The sequence below is a fragment of the Podarcis tiliguerta genome, assembly GCF_965153285.1.
Source record: "Podarcis tiliguerta genome assembly, chromosome: 1".
Classification (NCBI taxonomy): Eukaryota; Metazoa; Chordata; class Lepidosauria; order Squamata; family Lacertidae; genus Podarcis; species Podarcis tiliguerta.
In genome coordinates this window covers 120,050,374-120,070,794 of record NC_139534.1, presented here as the reverse complement: position 1 = coordinate 120,070,794, position 20,421 = coordinate 120,050,374, and the positions used below count along the sequence as shown (strand labels likewise).

Sequence of the window (20,421 nt, the reverse complement as noted above, 5' to 3'; positions counted from 1 at the left end):
ATTTTATTCCTCAACAATGACATAATTAGACCTTAAGTTCCATAAACAGCAACACTCTAGAGGTCCCGGGCCCTAAGGAAGTCACATTAGCCTCAACCAGGGCTAGGGCCTTTTCAACACTGGCTCCGGCCTGGTGGAACGCTCTGTCTCATGAGACCAGGGCCCTGCAGGATCTGATTTCTTTCTGCAGGGCCTGTAAGACAGAGTTGTTTCGCCTGGCCTTTGGTTTGGAATCAACTTGACCCCCTTCCCCTCTTTCGTTTCTCCTTCTGTGATGGAACTCCTATTTGAGGACTTCCCTGGCTTTTTTCTGGCCCATGTAGGACCAGTCTGGATAGTTGGCCTTGGCAAAGATTTGACGTTTTCATCCCCAAAAAGTTTTTGAGTTGAGTTTCTACTGAAATGAGGCTGCATTTTAATGTTGTGTTTTAATCTTGTTTTTAAGTTGTATTTTAATCAATTGTTTTTATGCCTGGTGTTAGCTGCCCTGAGCCCGGTCTTGGCTGGGGAGGGTGGGGTATAAATAAAAAAAATATTATCATCATCATCATCCAACTGAACTCCTGCACTTTGTTTTAACCTAGCCAATGAAGAGTTTCACTATGTAAAATAATCTGGTTTAAAATGTGTTAAATATTTTGGTTTTTCTAATACTTCTTTGCTGCTCCACATAAGAAAATCCCAGCTCTTAGTATATCACAACTTTCATTGTTTCATTTCATCCTTTTCAGATTTTCATGCTTTGCCTGTTTTGTTGCTGAGTATATGAAAAAGCTGTGAAAACTGATTGGGTTGAATTTCATATTGTTGTAAGACCAGCTCTACAAAATATTGAAATCTTCCCACTACTATACTGCTGCCAATTAAGTAAGATGCTATCCATTTCTTTGTCCAAGGTATTAAACTAATGTAGTGAACTATACCTGATAGGAATTGATTGAGAAGCCAAACTTAATAGCTCTTGTTTACTGTCACTCTCCACTCAATAATACACCAAGACTGAAATTGTATGCCCACTTTCCTGGGAGTAAGCAATGCTGAACTCAATAAGCTTACTTTTGAATGGGCATGCATAAGATTGCACTATAAATGAAATGTTGAAATCCACCATTTGTCAGACCTTGATAGTTCCTTCAAGTTATTAAAAGGATGTCTATGTTAAGCCATCTCTTTCACGTATCTCAGTGAAAGAAAATTCAAATCCTTTGTGGAAACAAATCTACACAGGATTGTATTTATCCCAGTGTTTCCCAAAATCAGATCTCCAGCTGTTTTTGAACTACAATTCCCATCATCCCTGACCACTGGTACTGCTGGCTAGGAATGATGGGAATTGTAGTCTAAAAAACAGCTGGAGACCCCAAGTTTGGCAAACACTGATCTATACACCTTGAGTTAAGTTGTGGTTCTCCAGATGTTGGGGGACTGCAACTCTTGTAATTCCTAACCATCGGCTATAGAGATAATGGGATTTCGGAGTCCAGGAACATCTCAGGGACCACAGATGAAATTTTTTTTTGGGGGGGGGGTTATTGGGTTGTTGTTGTTTTGATTATGTATTTTGTGATTTTGTATTTTTATTTTGTTCTGTGAACTGCAGTGAGACCTCTGGGTATAGGGTGGTATATAAATTCGAAGAAGAAGAAGAAGAAGATTCCCCATTTGTGAGAGAACATATTTCTAGGAGCCATGAAAGTGAACTGGAAATGGCTCAACACCATACGACAAAATAAAAACACAATTCTGTTTATTTAAAAAATATCACTTCCTATTTAGGTTTATTTCCCCTCCCCCCTTTAATACAGTTCAGCATTTCAAAGTTTTGCATTCTACACACTGTTCTCATTTATTAGCATCAAAACACAAGACATAGCAAGACCTTCAAACACAAATAAATACCAAATAACAATACAACAAACCGAAGGACAACATATAATAATGCTATTGGGAAATCAGGGCTTGTTGCTAATCATTATTAACAACCTGGGTATTGCTGAGCAATAAATTATACACTTTAAAAGTTCTTTTCCTTTAAAAAATAAACATACAAAAACCACTGATTACCAGATTCACTTACTTGCACTGTATCCTTTATAGCTATCAATAATTAAGACAGGCAGAATATACACAGTCAAATGAGGTTGGCCTTCTTTGGTCTTTGTTTCTGGATCAGAAAACCGAACACAACCAATGTACCTTTTTACCAAATATGAAATAAAAAGAAGTCACACAAGTTTTATACAGACTGATTTTGTACACAGTTCATAATTACTGGTGTGTTTTCAACAGACATTTCTTCTTGGAAAAGGATGCCCATATTTTTTTTTTCCAGCTCATTCAATAAATGGCATTTTATGGATGTTAAAAGGTTATCCTACTTGTCCTAAAGGAGAATGGATTCATTGCCCATCTCTTCAGCACGGGGGTGTCTCCCAACACCCCCTTTTTATCCCTAAATCATGAGAGCTTTTGGATCACAGCTGGGCGGGGAAATTATATATTTTCTTATAGTCATACAAAATGCAGAAGATATATATATCCTAGATAGCTACATGGAAAACAATACTATGTGAATGATTTGGTGCCTCAGCACTAGCAAAAGCATTATTCCCACCCCCCACCCCCAATTCTACAAGTACCAAAAACTCCGCGAGCAGAAGCAGTAATGGCTGGGAAATGATTTGCTCGCAAGCGCCAGCCCAGTTCATAGCTCTAAGAGTATTCTCTCTGCAGGGAATGAGATCCCTTAAAGTATGCCGATAAATGGTTTAATCTCTCTCTCTATATATAAACCAGTTTACCAAGCAATCTGCAGGCAGCACTGCCTTTTGTAAGAAGTTTAAAGTCCTCGCAGAACTAGCCACTGCAGTTAATAAGTTTTGTTCTTAAGGACGACTTTTCAGTCCCTTACATGGCGGGTGGGATGGATGAAATCTAATCAGCAGAGTTAGGCAGGGAATCCCAATCTTAACTCCAAAAGCATTATGGGATTCCAGTTCAAAGCTGCATGCTTACAAATATTAAAAGTGAATGAATGAATTCCCCATTAATAATAATTAAAATTATTGAATATTGACTCTCACTGCCTGATCCTAAGCTTCGATAAACCTTGCCGATCCTCGCTTGGAATATGGTCTCCTGATAGCTGGTCCCGCAAGTCACGCTCAGCGTAATGCCAGAAGTGCAAACAAATGTTTAGGATCAGGGCTTAAAACTGTGGAGTGGAAGACAAAAAAGCTACATAGTCTTGCCAATCTGTCAGAAGGTAATTTAGGATGAAACAGATCCCTTTTGTGGTGTATCATTGCTTCGAAACAATGAAGGATGCCCCCTCATCAGCACCCATTAACGTATTTATTCCTACATCTGGCACAGGTCTCAATAAAGTCTAGGGATCGGTTCCAACGTAATATTTTGCATCTGAAGGATGGCTCCTGAATTAATCATTCTCTTGGGTGCGTACCGTATTTTTCGCTCTATAAGACGCACCAGACCACAAGACGCACCTAGTTTTTGGAGGAGAAAAACAAGAAAAAAAATATTCTGAATCTCAGAAGCCAGAACAGCAAGAGGGATCGCTGCGCAGTGAAAGCAGCAATCCCTCTTGCTGTTCTGGCTTCTGGGATAGCTGCTCAGCCTGCATTCGCTCCATAAGACGCACACACATTTCCCCTTACTTTTTAGGTGGGAAAAAGTGAGTCTTATAGAGCAAAAAATACGGTACTTGGAAAACACTGTCAGAACGGGCCAGTAATTCTACAAGAGGAGAATGGAACATCACACTCCTCAGTATGCACATGTAAGTTATGAGCAAGTTATATAACAAGTAAGTGCATGGATAGCATATACACATTCCTTGGGAATACATTTCAGTAGCCATGCTGCAGATGCAAGAATGTTACGTTGGATTAAAAGGCAGGAAGTAATAGTAAAGCCCTCAGTATTTTATTTTTGTTTAAAGTACATAATTAAAGTATTCACAGTGGAAAAGGTGACAGAACCAGAATTAAGTCATGCACTTAAAAATATTTTGAGTTTTCCTTGTCCAATAAAGCCCTTAAAAACTGAATCCTCTAAAACAAAGAACATAAATTGCTGTATCAGAAGATTTTTTTTTTTTTTTATAAAACCAAGACACAGGTTATCGTTTATTACTGGGCACAAGTGGGAATATGTTATGCTAAGCTTCTCGTTAATCTCATGAGCTCTGAAGAGTAAAAAGGGACACTGGAACATGGACAGCCGAGTCACCACATCACAAATACATTCCCAAAGCATGACAGCCGATATGTCAGTTATAGACTTTGCAATCCGTAAAACAGGTTCCTTGTCCCCCCTCCTCCCCCCCCCAATACCCCTTCTTTATGGGTTAGAGATCAAAAAGGATGTTTCAGTGGCCTGAAAGCAGCACAAGGAAGTAAGAGCTGGTGTTTACCATATAGCACCAACACCAGCTTTTCCTCTGTGCAACATTCAATTTCTACATAAATAAGCAATTCTATATTTATTCATTTTTTGAGGCTTGACTGACATTTTGTAAAGCAGTGCACAGATGAAAGATGCACCAAGCACCAAGAGCTGTTATTTTAAACAGACTTGAAATCCCAGGTTCATTGGCTTGTAATTGTTTTTGGATTTATAACAGTGAAGAGTACTAAACAGTTAACTGTGGAAGCTGGTAGACATTCTCACACTGCCAATTTACTTATTGTTTTCTCCCTCCTGTCCCCGTATTCCATTTCGGTCTGCTGAGTTCTATGGTCAGTTTCTAGCTTGACCCTATGGCCCCTCCAGAGGCTCTCAGATATGGATGTTTCCAAGAAGCAAGCAGGCTGCTACTTCACATCAGCCAAAGCTGATCTTTTATGTTCTGGGCTTTCGTTGCCCAAAACTATTACTTACATCTGTGAGCCCCTAACATTCGAGGCAAAGGGAGGAGGTGGAAGGTAATTGAGCTACTAGAAAAGGACAAATTTCTGTGAGATTAAAGCTTGTCTTTTGCCTTGGAAAAAACCGAAACAGAACACATGATTAGTAGCAAACCAAGGCTATGATCTATTACATTAGGGTTTGTGCGGCACCAATTTTAAGGTTTCTTTCGTGGGATTATTTCACAGAACTACAGTTCCCCCACCCCCAGTGGGAACTGGTTTTAAAACTCTTCTTGGATTTGGCACAAAAACATTTCAAGAGGACAGCCCTGGCTGTGCACAGGAGCTAATTCTCCCCATCACCCCCTTTTTTTGTGTACAAGGGACAAAAGGAAGGAACTTCTTTATGACCAGGTCAGACTATTTTGTTTCTGTCCACCTGGCTATTGTGATTTGCATGAGCCCCCCTGGGTCTCCAGGAGAGGCCTTTGAAATCATCAGATACCTGGTCCTTTGAGGTGGAGATGCCAGGGATTTTATCTAGGACCTTTTGCATGTCAAACATGTGCTCTTCCTCCCAGCTACTGCTTCTCTCCCTATTAAGGGACTTTAGAGAACAGTTGGGAGCAGCTATTGGGAGTATGTGCTTAGAAGAATTCCGGCATGGCTACATGCCTTTAGGTCCAGACCTGGAAAAAAAATTACCAAGTTGTTGTTGTTTTTCTTCTTAAAACCTGCCCACCTCTTTATACATTTGCATAGTTTGCATAAATGAAGGCATCAAGACTACAGGAGATTGGAACTTGTGTCATCGAGGTGCAGAAAACATCTCCTGTAGTGACTGCTCTAGGCCAGCCTTTGCATGCACCAATCAGTATTTCTAAAGAGGCTGGTTTGTCAGCGAAATGCCTGTTCAGCACGATGAAAAAGAGATATAAACAGGTGAGGTTTTAGAGAGAGAAAAAGCCCACTCAAAGCTTTATAAGCAGGAGAAATTGATAGTACAGTCATACCTCATGTTACGTTTGCTTCAGGTTACGTCCTTTCAGGTTACGTCAAGGGTGACCCGGAAGTACCGGAAAGGGTTACTTCCGGGTTTTGCCGCTCGCGCATGCGCAGAAGCGCAACATGATGTCACTTCCGAATCGCAACCTGCGCGTGCGCAGACGCGCTGCTGCGAGTTGCGCTCTTTTCATGTTGCAAACAGGCCTCCGGAACGGGTGGCGTTCGCAACCAGAGGTACCACTGTACTTTGAGCAATACAATCCCAATCATTACACCAAATCTCTATTTGAATTTTGACAAAGATTAGTATGGCAAAACATAAACATTCCACATCTTTGAGTTTCCCTTCTCCCAAGGCGTAAGGAAACGCAGCTTTTATAAAGGAACAGAGAGTGCACCTCACTTTTAAAGTTTTAAGAGATCTATTACATTCCATCGCTTGTAGAGCCATATCTCCACTTCTTTTCTTCCTATTCTACATTCTTCTCAAGAACAATGAAAGTTACAGTACAAGGCTGAAAGTCAATGCTGCATTTTAGCCGCTCGCATCTTACTCAATAATTGTGTCGTAGACAGCAGCTGAAACGAAATCAACAGAAAAGCAATGCGAATACAGTCATGCAGGAAGATCACACGTTGATCTTCAGGCACCGGAACAGTTTACTCCTGTTTGGATCTGAGACTTTAAAAAGAAGAAAATAGGAAACAGGGCGGACGCATGTGGTGCAAAAATTGTTTGATGCGGCAGTCTAAAGTGCTTTGTAGAAGGTAGGAAACAAAAGCTGCTTTGAAACGTAGAATGGGGAGATAAAGAACAGCAGCATTTGGGACTGTGCTTTCTTAAGCAGTCAGTGGCCAGAACTGTATTTTCAACACTGAGTTCTATATACCCTCATGTTGCAACACAAAAAGCTAGTTATGCAGCACCAGTGCAATTGTGGGGTTTTCACAGGAGTGCAGAAGGGTGACACTAATCAACTAATGAATGATCTATACACCACCAAATTGGCCCTACAAGGCCATGAAGGGAGAAGTGTGATTTTGGGTTGTGCTCCCTCCCGAAACCGTAGGACCCTGACATTTGAGCATCTTTTCGAGCTATTTTAAGACCTTTAAACTGGGGCTGGCTTTTGCAATCAGAATGGGGTAATTGCTTGCTATATTCCTTTTATTTAACTTGTGTTTTTATGACACTTTTTTTTTTTACCTACCTGAGCATTTGAGATAGGCTACAAATGTAAATAAAATAATTCTGAAAATTTGAGGAAAGTTAAAAAAAAAATTTAAAAGGAAAAATAAAGACCTTAATCAATAGTGCAAACCCTAATCTTATTTGAAGGCTGCATCTTCAGAGAGTAAGGTTATCTTAATTTCAGGGAACTGCTTCCTCCCCAAACAATTGTCCTGTGTGGCAGGCCAGCCAAATTTACTGCAGTTGTTCATCAGAAAAAGTGGGCCAATCAAGGTATATTCTATGAGCCAGCAAGTACTTGGGCGTACATCTTTAATAAATATCAAGTACAGTGGTACCTTGGGTTTAAGAACAGCTTAGTTTATGAACAACTTGGATTAAGAATGCTGCAAACCCAGAAGTAGGTGTTTTGGTTTGTGAATTTTGCCTTGGAAGCAGAAGAAGCAGCAATTAGGAAGCAGTTTGGATTTGATATCCCGCTTTATCACTACCCGAAGGAGTCTCAAAGCGGCTAACATCCTCCTTTCCCTTCCTCCCCCACAACAAACACTCTGTGAGGCGAGTGGGGCTGAGAGACTTCAAAGACGTGTGACTAGCCCAAGGTCACCCAGCAGCTGCAGGTGGAGGAGCGGGGAAGCAAACCCAGTTCACCAGATTACGAGTCTACCGCTCTTAATGACTATACCACACATGTTCCGCTTCCTGTTGAGTGTGTTCCATTTGTAATTTGAGTCCTCCACTGCTATGGGAAAGCACGCCTTGGTTTAAGAACGCTTTGGTTTAAGAACAGACTTCTGGAACGGATTAAGCTCATAAACCAAGGTACCACTGTATTGTGATATATAACCTACTTACAACATGGCAGACAGCATACTTCACCTAAGATGAGTGACCAGTATCCTGAGCTGAACATGATTTTGCCAAAAGGCACAGCCCAAAAAATGCACTTGGCTTGAAGTGAGTGACAAAGAAAGTTGTGATGTGGAAAAGGGAGTCCGAAGAGTCATGTCTTTTGTAAGCAGCACCATGTTTGAAGGTCAAAATCCCACCCAACCCTTTTGGTAGTCCAAGCTACCTCTTTTCTTGCAGGGTTGCGGGAGGGATTGCTTTATAACAGTGGAGAGAATCTGCACTATTAGTTATATGAGGAGCATTTGATATAACGAGGATGGCAGAAAGAAAGTAAAAAATCCACGTCACGATGGAGGGGAAATAATTATAGCAACCAGTGTCATAGCTGGTGCTGTATTTACTCTGACGTTTGGCCTTCTTTAAATGTAGTGACATTTAAATGCCGAGGTCCCAATCAGGATACGGCCCAACGAGATTTATGCTTCGGGAAGCTGTTGACTTAATTTAAACACCATAAAGCGAAAACGTAGAACTGTAAGCACGTCAGAGAGTTGACTTCAGAGAGCGAAAACATAGAACTGTAAGCACGTCAGAGAGTTTACAAGCTGAAAATTAGACTTCTGTGGACTCGGGGGAAAAGAGAGACTGCACTGACTTCTACTCTGTTCACATTTTCTAGGGTTTCAAAAAGAAAGAGATGTTTTGAAAGGAATTCTGCACTGCATGGGGTCTGGGTCGTCCTCTAGCAGTATCATATTCAAACAGGACATAAACTGTTCGTAGAAGACCGCGCTCGTAAAATGCCCATGACGTAATAGCAATGAGGAGGGTGAGCCCTTTGGACATTTCCACTAGGGAATCCTGTTTTCAGTAAAATTCTGTAATGCATATACAAAAGCTCAGCTGCCTACATTCATGACTATTAAAAGAGTACCACAAGCCAACTTAACACTTTCCTCTAAAGCAGAAGGTTATGGGTTTACACCGGCCTGCGTAAAACTGCGCCAGGTTGTCTCTTCGGCAGGAGAAGTCTTCCTTTCGTGTCAGAGCTAGGATTTTAACGCTTGCCTTTCTCACGTCAGTTTGCACCAGCGGACACAGCTAAGTTAGTACCATAAGAGAAAAATACAGTACTTTGAACCATGGAAGGCAAGAAGAGGAAGACAGGTTGCTACTGAATGCTTTGGCTGCCAGGCAGCAGGCAGTACTTAAGCAGGTGCCTGGGAAAAAATAAAAATAAAATAGCCCCACGAGGATCACTCGGCATGCACGGTACGTATATATTTGTTAACAGAACGAAAAAGGGGGGGGGGGGAGCCTTTGGCAGGCACTGAGTGAAAAGGCACAGCCATAAAAGACAATGGCAAGAGCAAGGAACTTAACTACAATGACGTGAGGTTTCAACTGAGCCCTAGACATGGAACTCTGGCTATAAGACCCGACCGAAGCGGAAAGGTTGAGTGGCTACAACAATTGACTGGTTAGGAAAACGGGGGCCACGATCCCTCTGCCCACGTGCACGTCAGCTCCGTCCAGGGGGAGCACTCTTAAGTGTTACACAGCCACCCATGCAATTAAAAAGCAGCACCCACATGGTTGGTGTAGTACAGGTCAAGCGATGCCATTAGACTTACTAGTCGCACAAGGGACTATTAAAAACAAGTTCTGTGGGTTGCAATCAGCATGATTCGAAGGCTGGGAAAGATGCTTCCTGGTAAAGGCTCAGGTAGTAGTTTATAATAGCAGGGTCCTGTGGGTTTTCCCTGCAGGGATGCATGTCGCACCCGCCAGAAAACCAACCCCCCTGAATACATCCCCTTGCAAATTCTGAAACCGAGCCAGTTTGAAAGGATGTTAGCTCTGCTACCTAGGAGCATGGCATCATTGAACAGCTGCTCTCCTTGGAAACAGGGGCGCTGTCAGAAGTCCTGGCTCCATAGGAGCAGCGTGCACCAAATATATATATATAGCACCTGAAGAAGTAGTATTCCACAACACTGAACGGATGGAATATCTGGTTAAGTCAGAAGCGCAGCTGTTTGGCTTCTGTTTCCGTATCTTGCGAAAAATATTGGTGTGGGTTTTTACAGACCAGTCAGCACATTATGCCTAAAGTCCAGTTAAAAAAAAAAAAGACCATTTCAGGAATCTGAACTTAAAATCTGAATACAAAGCTATGAGCTATAAAGCAGCACATTACAGCTAAGGCACATGAATTGCATGCAAGCCACCGTTTTTCCATTTAAGACACTGCTTTCTCCTAACGGATTGTCCTCTGCAAGATGCGGTTAATTCCCAAGCAGAGGAACAATTAGCAGGTTTCCTATATAGGTATTACTCAGCACTATGCCCCCTTCTCAAACACCAAAAATATGTTGCACATTTATGCTTTAGCAAAAAAATAGATTATATATAGATATATAGATATATTTTTATAGAGCTTGGTCTGAGCGCATGAGGCAGAACTTTAAAAACATACAGGATTCCGTTTAGAACTCCAAAGTTCAACAAATGCCCTATTTTAGGGTGAAAATTATAAATCTGATAATGATGCACAGCATCCATGAGTGATTATTTTTTCTTAATTTTGAAATAGTGTCATTAACTACGACATATATTGTTAGGTTTACATTTCTAAAGAGAAATAACAGCTGTAGTTGAATAGTTTCTTTTCATATCACAAGTGATAACCTGCATTTGATCTTTTTTTTTTCTTCCAAGAAATATCAGTCTATCAACAGTTTTAAAATAAAATGCTTTTTTTTTCTGTAGCAATTAATAGAACTCTAAACAAAAATATGACTCTGATTTAGACACTTTCAAGAAGATCTGGACATTCTGTCGAGGTCTTCTGGCAAAGTAATTATTTTAAAACAGAGACCAGGAGAGGCCTTAAAAATAAACAATATACTGTATTTCAGACAGGATTGCACTTATCGATTTTCAAAGTAATAATATCTTTTAACTGCAATGTTACTTCATAATTTCTTCTTCTTCTTTTTTAACTTAACATGCTGACAGTTTCTAGCTAACCCACATGTGAACTTTTACTTTTGTTTTCTAGTTAAAAAGGAATAAAAGTTTCATGTCTTTTCCAGCACAGGATATTTTGTCTTTTCCCCCCCCTTCCAACCGATTAGAGATTACCAATAAATTACGAAAAGGTTTTCTGACTGTAATCGTTTGTCCTCGTGAGGATTAAGTGACTTGTCAGAACTCGAAGTGTTCCTATTAGTTTTAATTAGAAAATATACCATGGTATGACTTCTTAATGGGTTGCTACGTTTGCCATTGGACCCCTTAAGCAAATTTATGCCTCCAAATGCTTCCTTCTGATAACACAAGGTGGTCCCCTCTGAGCTTTAGGGACCTCTTATTGAAGACAGGTAGATATAAAAAAGAGCCCCCAATGGAGTTGTCTTCTGTTGAATCTGCCTCTCTGCTATACGTCAGGGGTCTGGTAGGTCTGATGTATCCACTATGACTTTAATAAAAATAGTATCATCTTTAATATATGTTCCGTTTTCTAGAACAGTCTGTGCAACGAAGACTGGGCAGCCAGAAGCAATATTCATTTCTCCGGTGGGCTTCTTGAAACTACTGCTGTTGGGGTCTGGTTTGAAAGCATCCCCTAAATGGCGCCTGGAAGGTCCTTGATCCATCAGCATAAGGGTGACTTTTTGCTTGAAGGGCCACGGAAGCAAAGCGTCGTACTCTCCCCGCATGATGACAAAGAACAAGGACAGGTGCGTCCCTTTGCCCATGCCGTCTCCGTTGAGATAAACTCTGGCACACATCTTATAGCCGAAGTACCCCGTATAAAAAGGCTGGCTGTATAAGGACAACGTCTTCCCCATCACCGCCTCTTGCTTCCGACGTTTATAATCTCGGATTTTCCAGATCAATATTCCATTGTAGCTGGCCGTTTCCAAAACTTGAAAGCGGAGATCCATATCAGCCAATCGGATGTCGTGGACGCTCAGCATCTGATCATGCCTAGATAATTGGGATTCTAGCAGACCTGGAAGGAAAAGAGAGAAAACCCAAACATTGTCAAGGAAAAACATTTATTCGGGGGGAGTTTCAGGTCAGTTTTTAAAAACGATATTGGGCTACTTTTTCCTTTGGGACCTGAAAACACAACGGGAACAATGTAATGTGATGGATCTCAGCAGTTAGCCTACACACACACACACACACACACACACACACACACACTACATTACATTACTGCTCGTGCAGACAGATGTATTCCAAGTACAAAAAAGATGTAAAAAGCTCAATATGAAATGTTATCTTTTTTTATATATAAATAATTTTTATTAATTTACAAAAACACAACAAAACATAACAAACAAAACAAAACATAACATATATTATTTTCACATTTCACATTTCAATTTTCCGAATCTTTCTTTTTGGACTTCCTTCAGCTTTTCCGTAAATCTTTCGTAACCATTATTAATTTCCGCATTTCCTTTTTATCATTGTCATTAATTATATCTTTTCCCCTCTCATTCTTTTTGACAATGTCTCTTGCATATTCACAGTGCTCTTTTAAAACCTTCTAGCGTTATTTGACCATCACTTATATTCTCCAGATATTTAATAAATTTTCCCCAGTTTTCTGTAAACTTTTGGTCTCTTAGATATCTAATCTTTCCCGTCATCTATATATGAGTGTTATATGAAATGTTATCAGCAACAAAAATGCAAGGAAAGAAAGCAATACTTTGACAACATGACCCAAAACACAGCCTTAAGACAAGGCACACCTCACTGCCAGTTTCTAATTAATGCTTAGTCCACAGCGCTTTCACTGTGACATTTTGCTCTGTGAAAGTTGCAAAAAAAGAAGGAAAAACCTTGCAATTTTGACTAAGTGTTAAAGAAAGGTGCACAGTAGCATCCACAGCAGGCAGAACTGGGTGTGGTGGGATGTCTTACCTGGCTTCCCAACCCAGTGGTGGCTGCTGGGAACCAAGGAAAGAGGGGCGAGGCAGTGGAGAGGTCAGCAAAGTGTGGACACAGCAGCAGGAACAGCTCATCCCCTTCCCTGCGGCACCTGCCCCAACCTCTCCACTGCCTTGCCCGTCTTGGTTACTAGCAACGACCTGGGCATTAGGAAGCCAGGTAGGCAACATCCCACCCCACTTGCCACTACTAGTACTTGTTAGTAATAATATAATAATTTATTATTTATACCCCGCCCATCTGCCTGAGTTTCCCCAGCCACTCTGGGCGGCTCCCAGTCGAGTGTTAAAAACAATACAGCATTAAATATTAAAAACTTCCCTAAACAGGGCTGCCTTCAGATGTCTTTTAAAGATAGGATAGCTGCTTATTTCCTTCACATCTGAAGGGAGGGCGTTCCACAGGGCGGGCGCCACTACTGAGAAGGCCCTCTGCCTGGTTCCCTGTAACCTCACTTCTCGCAATGAAGAAACTGCCAGAAGGCCCTCGGCGCTGGATCTCAGTGTCTGGGCTAAACAATGGGGGTGGAGATGCTCCTTCAGGTATACTGGGCCGAGGCTGTTTAGGGCTTTAAAGGTCAGCACCAACACTTTGAATTGTGCTCAGAAATGTACTGGGAGCCAATGCAGATCTCTCAGGACCGGTGTTATGTGGTCCCAGCGGCCACTCCCAGTCTAGCTGCCGCATTCTGGATTAATTGCAGTTTCCGGGTCACCTTCAAAGGTAGCCCCACGTAGAGCGCATTGCAGTAGTTCAAGCAGGAGATAACTAGAGCATGCACCACTCTGGCAAGACAGTCTGTGTGCAGATAGGGTCTTAGCCTGCGTACCAGGTGGAACTGGTAGACAGCTAGTAGAATTGTTGGTATTTTAACAACGTAAGAACATAAAAAGGGGCTTGCTGGTTCAGACTGAAGGCTTACATAGCATCCTGCTCCGACAGCGGCCAACCAGATGGGAAGCCCACAAGCAAAATAGGAGCAGAAAAACACTTCCTTGCTCGCAACATACAGCAACTGTGATTCAAAGGTATACCAGAGGTACTATAGCAATCAACTCAGAGAAGGAGAAGTTATATGCTTAATGCCTGTATATATTCTCTGTGCTCTCAACTGAATAAGAGACCTGCTCTATGGGACTCCAGAATCAATTTTCAAAATTCATGGTCTCCAGCAACATAAGTCTAAATGGCTGTGCCCCATTGTGCCCTCCCCCCTTCAGGTGGCAAGGGGGAAAGCGACCTGTGCGCTGGTGAAATTCCACCTGTCGCCATCAGGCACAACACCCCAACCTGAGCACTGAGTTACAGATCGATATACTACTGTTCAGCAATGAATGGACTGCATATTTACACAACAGCCCAAGCAAGGTGCATTAACAGAAGGCTTATTCTTCATAAAAGTTTTTTTTTCTTGCTGATTCGCGTTTGAACCAAACCGTATAGGGTAAGCCGCTAAGAAAGGCCTGCGTCATATTGCTAATTTGTGGTTTTGATTACTTTGTTCACAGAATAAGGCAACGGCCTCCTTTGTTTTATCATGGTGATGCTCAGATGAAACATCACTCTGAACTACACATAAAAGACTGTAAGCCCTACAGTAAAAGCAGCCACAGATTATAAATGGGGAGACTATTAAGGATTGGGGGAGGACGTTTCTGAAAACTGATAATGCTTTTGCATACTGATTATGCTTTTTCCATCACAGTGGCTGAAAAAGCATACCAGCAACTTGTTTGAGAGGTACTAATGTCTGTATGAGGAGCATCTAAAAGTTGTTATTACCATCAAAGTTATCACCCACCCTTCACCGGCAGGTCGCAACAACTTAAAATTCAAGATTAAAGAGAGTTAAAGTGGGTTACAACCAAAGGAATAAGGTGGGCCCTGGAAACACAAAATTTCAGGTGTCAAAGGCAAGGTATAAAGAGGACTCATAATGTTCGTTATTAAGGGGTTGGGCCACACAACAAAACTGCATAGCCTGGTTTTCTCTGACAGCCACATGGCTTGGCAAGGGAATCGCATAGGCTAAGGCCCTCAATTGGTGCTGTAGCACAGACACAATGGGGATGAACCTCTGAGATGGCTATTAAGCAGACAGCTCTCAAGAAACTACAAGGTTTGCAGTTATTGCTTGTCTTCAGAGGGAAACATCCCCAGCAGGAATTCCATTTCAGAATGCACCTTATTAGTTATTTTGACAGGATCTGCCAGACAAGTTCTTTGCTGGCTTTGTGCTCAGTTTTTTTTTTAAAAAAAAAAATATTTTTTACCTGCATTCCTATTTCCTTGCCCTGCATTCTTATCGACGCTTTCCAGCTCAGTCACTCTGTTCTGGAGAGACTCGACGCTGCTCTTCATGCTGTCTGCCTCCTCCCAGTTCTGTCGGAAGGGACGGATTTCTTTGTCCAGTTCTTTCAGCTTCTCAGCTTGGCTGTCTATCACTCGCTTTGAATGAAAAGAATAAATCGTTTCTTTAAAAAATTAATATTTAAAAGGAAACCTCCAAAGGAAACAACAGACGAGGGAATACAGGAAGACTCGCTATTACTGAAGGAGGATGCGGGAACTGCTATGATGCAAGCATTTAAAGTAAATAAACGTGCATGGATTGTCTTGAACGCTAGTACAACCCACCCCAATAAGCCTTCGCGGCAGCAAAGTGTTGGGTTGAAATAAACGACAGGTGAGTGACAAGTGTCATATGGGAGGCATCTGCCGAGCATGTCCCGGGGACTCCCTTTTATTGAATATTACAGCATTGCCACATATGTGCTTGTTGCTGATTGGTTAACACAAATCATATGCAAGGGTTGCATATAGGCATTAATCATCAATAGATTAAAGGTTGGGAAAGGGAACACAGAATTGGATAGGTATGAAAATCTCCTTATTAAACTATTACTAGTGATTGATATAGCAAAACTTAAAAGAGCATAACTATCACATTCCATAAATGTGGTCAACCATGCATTAAGAACAGGTCAGGGTACGATGTTTCATGAACTCAATGTGAACTAAACATTCTAGGGTGGGTGAGGAAGGAATGCTTCAGCTCAGAGCGGTTTGCCAGACTCATGTGCAGAAGCAAAACCTCCCATCAGCAAAGTAAATGGCAACAGACGTGTTCGACTGGACTTTATTCCTAGGAAAGTGTATATAGGACTACGGCCTGAATTGTCATACTTTGCTCTGCAAAGAGGAAGGCAAAGAGCAGAAAAATGCTCACCATGCTCTGCTCAAGCACGGGAAGAAATCAATAACTTACCTGTAAGTGATGTATTTTGGACTCATTACTCCGCAGCATTTCCTTCTGTCTCTCAATTTCTATTTCAAAGCTACAAATCTGATTATGTAAAGTTTGTATACTCTTGTTCTTTTCCAAACTTTCATTCTGGAGCATGGCCACCTGGAGGGGGGGGGAGAATAATCTACAATTACTCCCACCACACGTACACAAAAAGAACCAGCCATCTCTCACAAACAAGGAGGAGCATTCCAAATAAAATATATCTTCACTGTGTTTCGTGTATTTTCTAGCCCTTGCTGAAAGCATATTTCTTCTTCTTCCTCCTGGATTAAAAGGAGGAGTACAATAGTGGTCATAACTCTTAACTTCTAAGCAAGTTTCACTTATTTAGTTGGTCGTTCCCAAGGCTTTGATTTCTGGAGATAAGGAAACTGAGGCCAATCCATACTGGGCATCTAAGTCCTTTACAATAGACAGGCCAGTAGAAAGACTTACAGAAGAAAATGGTGACCGAAAAGGAAAATAGAAAATAGGATGATTAAAACTGCTTCACCCCACTTGGTGTCTAAAAAGAAATAGGCTGTGGCTGCTTTAAGAATCATATTTGAATGGTTCTTCAGTAAAGGACACAAGTCAAAACCAGCCTGTAATGATTTCCATGAATGAAAGATACATACTTAGGGAGTAATATGAAAGAACAGGGGTGTGCACTGATGATATAATCTAAAAGAAATCAGCTTGTGCTTTGTTGTCGGAAAATACTTAGCGCACCTACTAGACTGTGCTGGAACCACAAAGAACAGCTGACTATCATTTTTCAGTCACTGTGAGGATCTTTGCTCTATTCATCAGTGCTTTTCTTCCCTTCAACCATCTCGCACCTGGAACCCTGCCCTCTCGTCCTGGCAAAATGTGAAGATTGCATTTAGCATTCATCAGCAAATCGGCCAAAAAAGAAACAGCTAGAGAGGGTATTTATGTACCTGAAATACCACCACAGACTGCCTAGGACCACCACTTGTGATCCATCTTAAAAAAGTAGGGAAGGTTTCTCAAATGTTTCTGACACAATGCTGCCTATCAGTTACAGTAAAAGCACACCTGTGCCAGTATTGATAAGGATGAAAGCATCCGGGTTTTCTAACACAAGAGGGGTCAAACTCTTTATAAAACTGGTTGTCCTTCATTTCGCAATAAAGCCACACTTCCTTGCCAAGACAAAAAAAAATTGCTTCTTTCTTCCTGCCCCCAAAATGAACTTGTGTATGAGCAGGAAGCAGGTGCTTTTAAGATGCAGAAATACTAAGGAGGTGGGAGATTTGACAGGCAGATTAGTCGGCCCACTGAGATGGCATAACTCAAGGATAGTTTGTCCCCCTAGGATTTCAGTCCTCAATCTGCTCTTGGCTTTCCTGTTGGTTCCTGAATCTATGAGTGATTTGAGCATTCAGCCCAGATTCCTCTGAGACATCGCAGTTAAGCGCACTCACCATGCCAACACACATACCCAAGCCTAGGGGCTAAAAAACCAAAACAAACACTAGAGCCAGATTTGTTAAGAGTAGTAGGAGAGATGAGGGCATAATACATGCTGGTTTTCTTTTGACATCTGAGAAGGGAACAGACCTTTGCCATCCTCAAAGGCATGGGTAGGCAAACTAAGGCCCAGGGGCCGGATCCGGCCCAATCGCCTTCTAAATCCGGCCCACGGACAGTCCGGAAATCAGCGTGTTTTTACATGAGTAGAATGTGTCCTTTTATTTAAAATTCACCTCTGGGTTATTTGTGGGGCATAGGAATTCGTTCACTCCCCCCCCAAAAAAATAGTTTGCCCCCCCAAAAAGGTCTGAGGGACAATGGACCGGCCCCCTGCTGAAAAGGTTTGCTGACCCCTGCTCAAAGGGCTGACAAGGGGGTTTTCTTGGTAAACATCTGAAGAAAAACATCATTTTTCAGGTTCCTCTTCCGCACCAAAACAACTCCCCCCAAACCCAAAAATCTTGTGGCATTTGCCAGTTATATTCCAGCTATTTCGCACTGGACAAGCTGTCTAATACATTGGCGCACTAAATTCCCTGATTATTTCAGAAGGCTATTTTTAGAAACCCAACCACAAATGAGCAAACTTCTCAGCTTGTACCAGATTTGATAAAATGCTTATCACTATTGCCTCGGGCTAAAAGAATAAAATCTCTTTCATCAGCTAATAGGTTTTATTAGAGAGGGGGCGAGGGGTTCAAAATTTGAATTTGGATCGCTAGTTGCGAGATCCTTTGTGAAAAAAGTTTCCGTCTTGTAAAACAGGGGAGGGGTTGCCATCCTACTTTGGGAAATTTTCTAAGTGAGGACTAATCTGGCAACTCTTCTCCAGCTGTGCGAAGACAACTTCAACAAAACAAAATGGTAAAATCAGTGCCAGTCTGAAGTACCAACTGTATAACTGCATCTGAGGATTATAGATACTACTCAGAGGTACTGCTGGGTCTTTCGAGAGAGCCTTTTTGAGTGAAAATGGTTGCCCCCCCCCCCAATCTTTTCTAATATGCTACTCAGGGTATAGCTATGTAAGATGGCAGTTTGGTATCAGTTTAACAGTTGTGGCTTCCTCGGAAAAATCATGGGAATTGCAGTTTAGTAAGGAGAGCTGTACCATAAAGTAGGCTGATCGCTGAAGAATTGATGCTTTTGAATTATGGTGCTGGAGGAGACTCTTGAGAGTCCCATGGTCTGCAAGAAGATCAAACCTATCCATTCTGAAGGAAATCAGCCCTGAGTGCTCACTGGAAGGACAGATCGTGAAGCTGAGGCTCCAATACTTTGGCCACCTCATGAGAAGGCTCCCTGGAAAAGACCCTGCTGCTGGGAAAGATGGAGGGCACAAGGAGAAGGGGACGACAGAGGACGAGATGGTGGGACAGTGTTCTCGAAGCTAATAACATGAGTTTGACCAAACTGCGGGAGGCAGTGGAAGACAGGAGTGCCTGGTGTGCTCTGGTCCATGGGGTCACGAAGAGTCGGACACGACTGAACGACTAAACAAGGACATTGAGACCTTTTTAAAAGATCTTTAGGCATGCTCACAGAACTACAGTTCCCATGGTTCCCCAGGGAAAGGAAATGGCTTTTGAAGTCTGCTGCACAGATTACAGCTCAGCAAAGCAAAAATAAGAGCAAAAAGAAAAGATTCTTTGATAACGGGACTGCTGAGGATGGCTGTTTTTTTTTGTTTTTTTTTAATCTGTCAAACCAGCCTTTTATGTAGGCAGGATAGAAATCTCACAAATAAACAAACAAGACATGAAACAACCCTACAGAACAATCGTACGTAATTTTATTCCAGTGTGTGTGTGTTTTCTCCTTTGATTGCTAACGATTTATAATTGTTCAACTTACTTATGCTGATTTGGAAGTTTTAAATTTTAACTTACTAGTCCCGCCAACCAAACCTCTCACATCTTAAACCAGATATGGGACTTCCGTTTTCTGAATACCTGATCAGTTTGCATTGAATTAAGTCAGGAGTCCATTTCCCCACACAACTCCACTCCAGAGCTTTGTTTGCACCATGAACACAGTGACATGCGAAAAGGGAGCAGGCCAATCAGGGGTTGTTGTTTTTTTTCTTTTGCTCTTGGGGCTTTGGAGATGGCAGCAATAAATGTGAACTAAACTACATATCAGTCCCTAAGTAGAAAAATGAATCAACTTAGAGCAACACCCGTGGCTATTTCAAACCTAGATCTAGGCATCCAGGGAATTCTCCATTTTATTATTTAACCAAATTAACAAAAACCAACACACACAGAGACATGTATATTAAACTATCTAGTGGGGGAGGGGTTATTGGTTTGTTTTGTTCTTATAAAGGTAAAGGGACCCCTGACCATTAGGTCCAGTCGTGGCCGACTCTGGGGTTGCGGCGCTCATCTCGCTTTATTGGCCTAGGGAGCCGGCGTACAGCTTCCAGGTCATGTGGCCAGCATGACTAAGCCACTTCTGGTGAGCACACGGAAATACCGTTTACGTTCCCGCCAGAGCGGTACCTATTTATCTACTTGCACTTTGACGTGCTTTCGAATTGCTAGGTTGGCAGGAGCAGGGACTGAGCAACGGGAGCTCACCCCGTCGCAGGGATTTGAACCGCTGACCTTCTGATCGGCAAGTCCTAGGCTCTGTGGTTTATCCCACAGCGCCACCCGCGTCCCCTGTTTTGTTCTTATTCTTGTTCTTATTATGCATTTTGTGTTTTTATCTTGTCTTTTTATGCTGTGAATCGC

General features: G+C 41.9%; 1 protein-coding gene across 4 annotated transcripts in view; it reads right to left on the bottom strand.

The window, feature by feature from the left end:
* Positions 1–5,088: 5,088 nt before the first annotated feature.
* Positions 5,089–20,421, bottom strand: part of TRAF3 (TNF receptor associated factor 3) — an 89,646-nt gene continuing 74,313 nt past the window's right edge. For all 4 annotated transcript variants that reach the window (XM_083437053.1, XM_083437055.1, XM_083437054.1 and 1 more), the window contains 3 exons: positions 16,163–16,303; positions 15,168–15,342; positions 5,089–11,941 (listed from right to left, as the gene is read on the bottom strand). In XM_083437053.1, the coding sequence (XP_083293179.1) occupies positions 11,370–11,941; positions 15,168–15,342; positions 16,163–16,303 (888 nt within the window). In that variant the 3' untranslated portion in view covers positions 5,089–11,369. The remainder of the gene's footprint in view (positions 11,942–15,167; positions 15,343–16,162; positions 16,304–20,421) is intronic.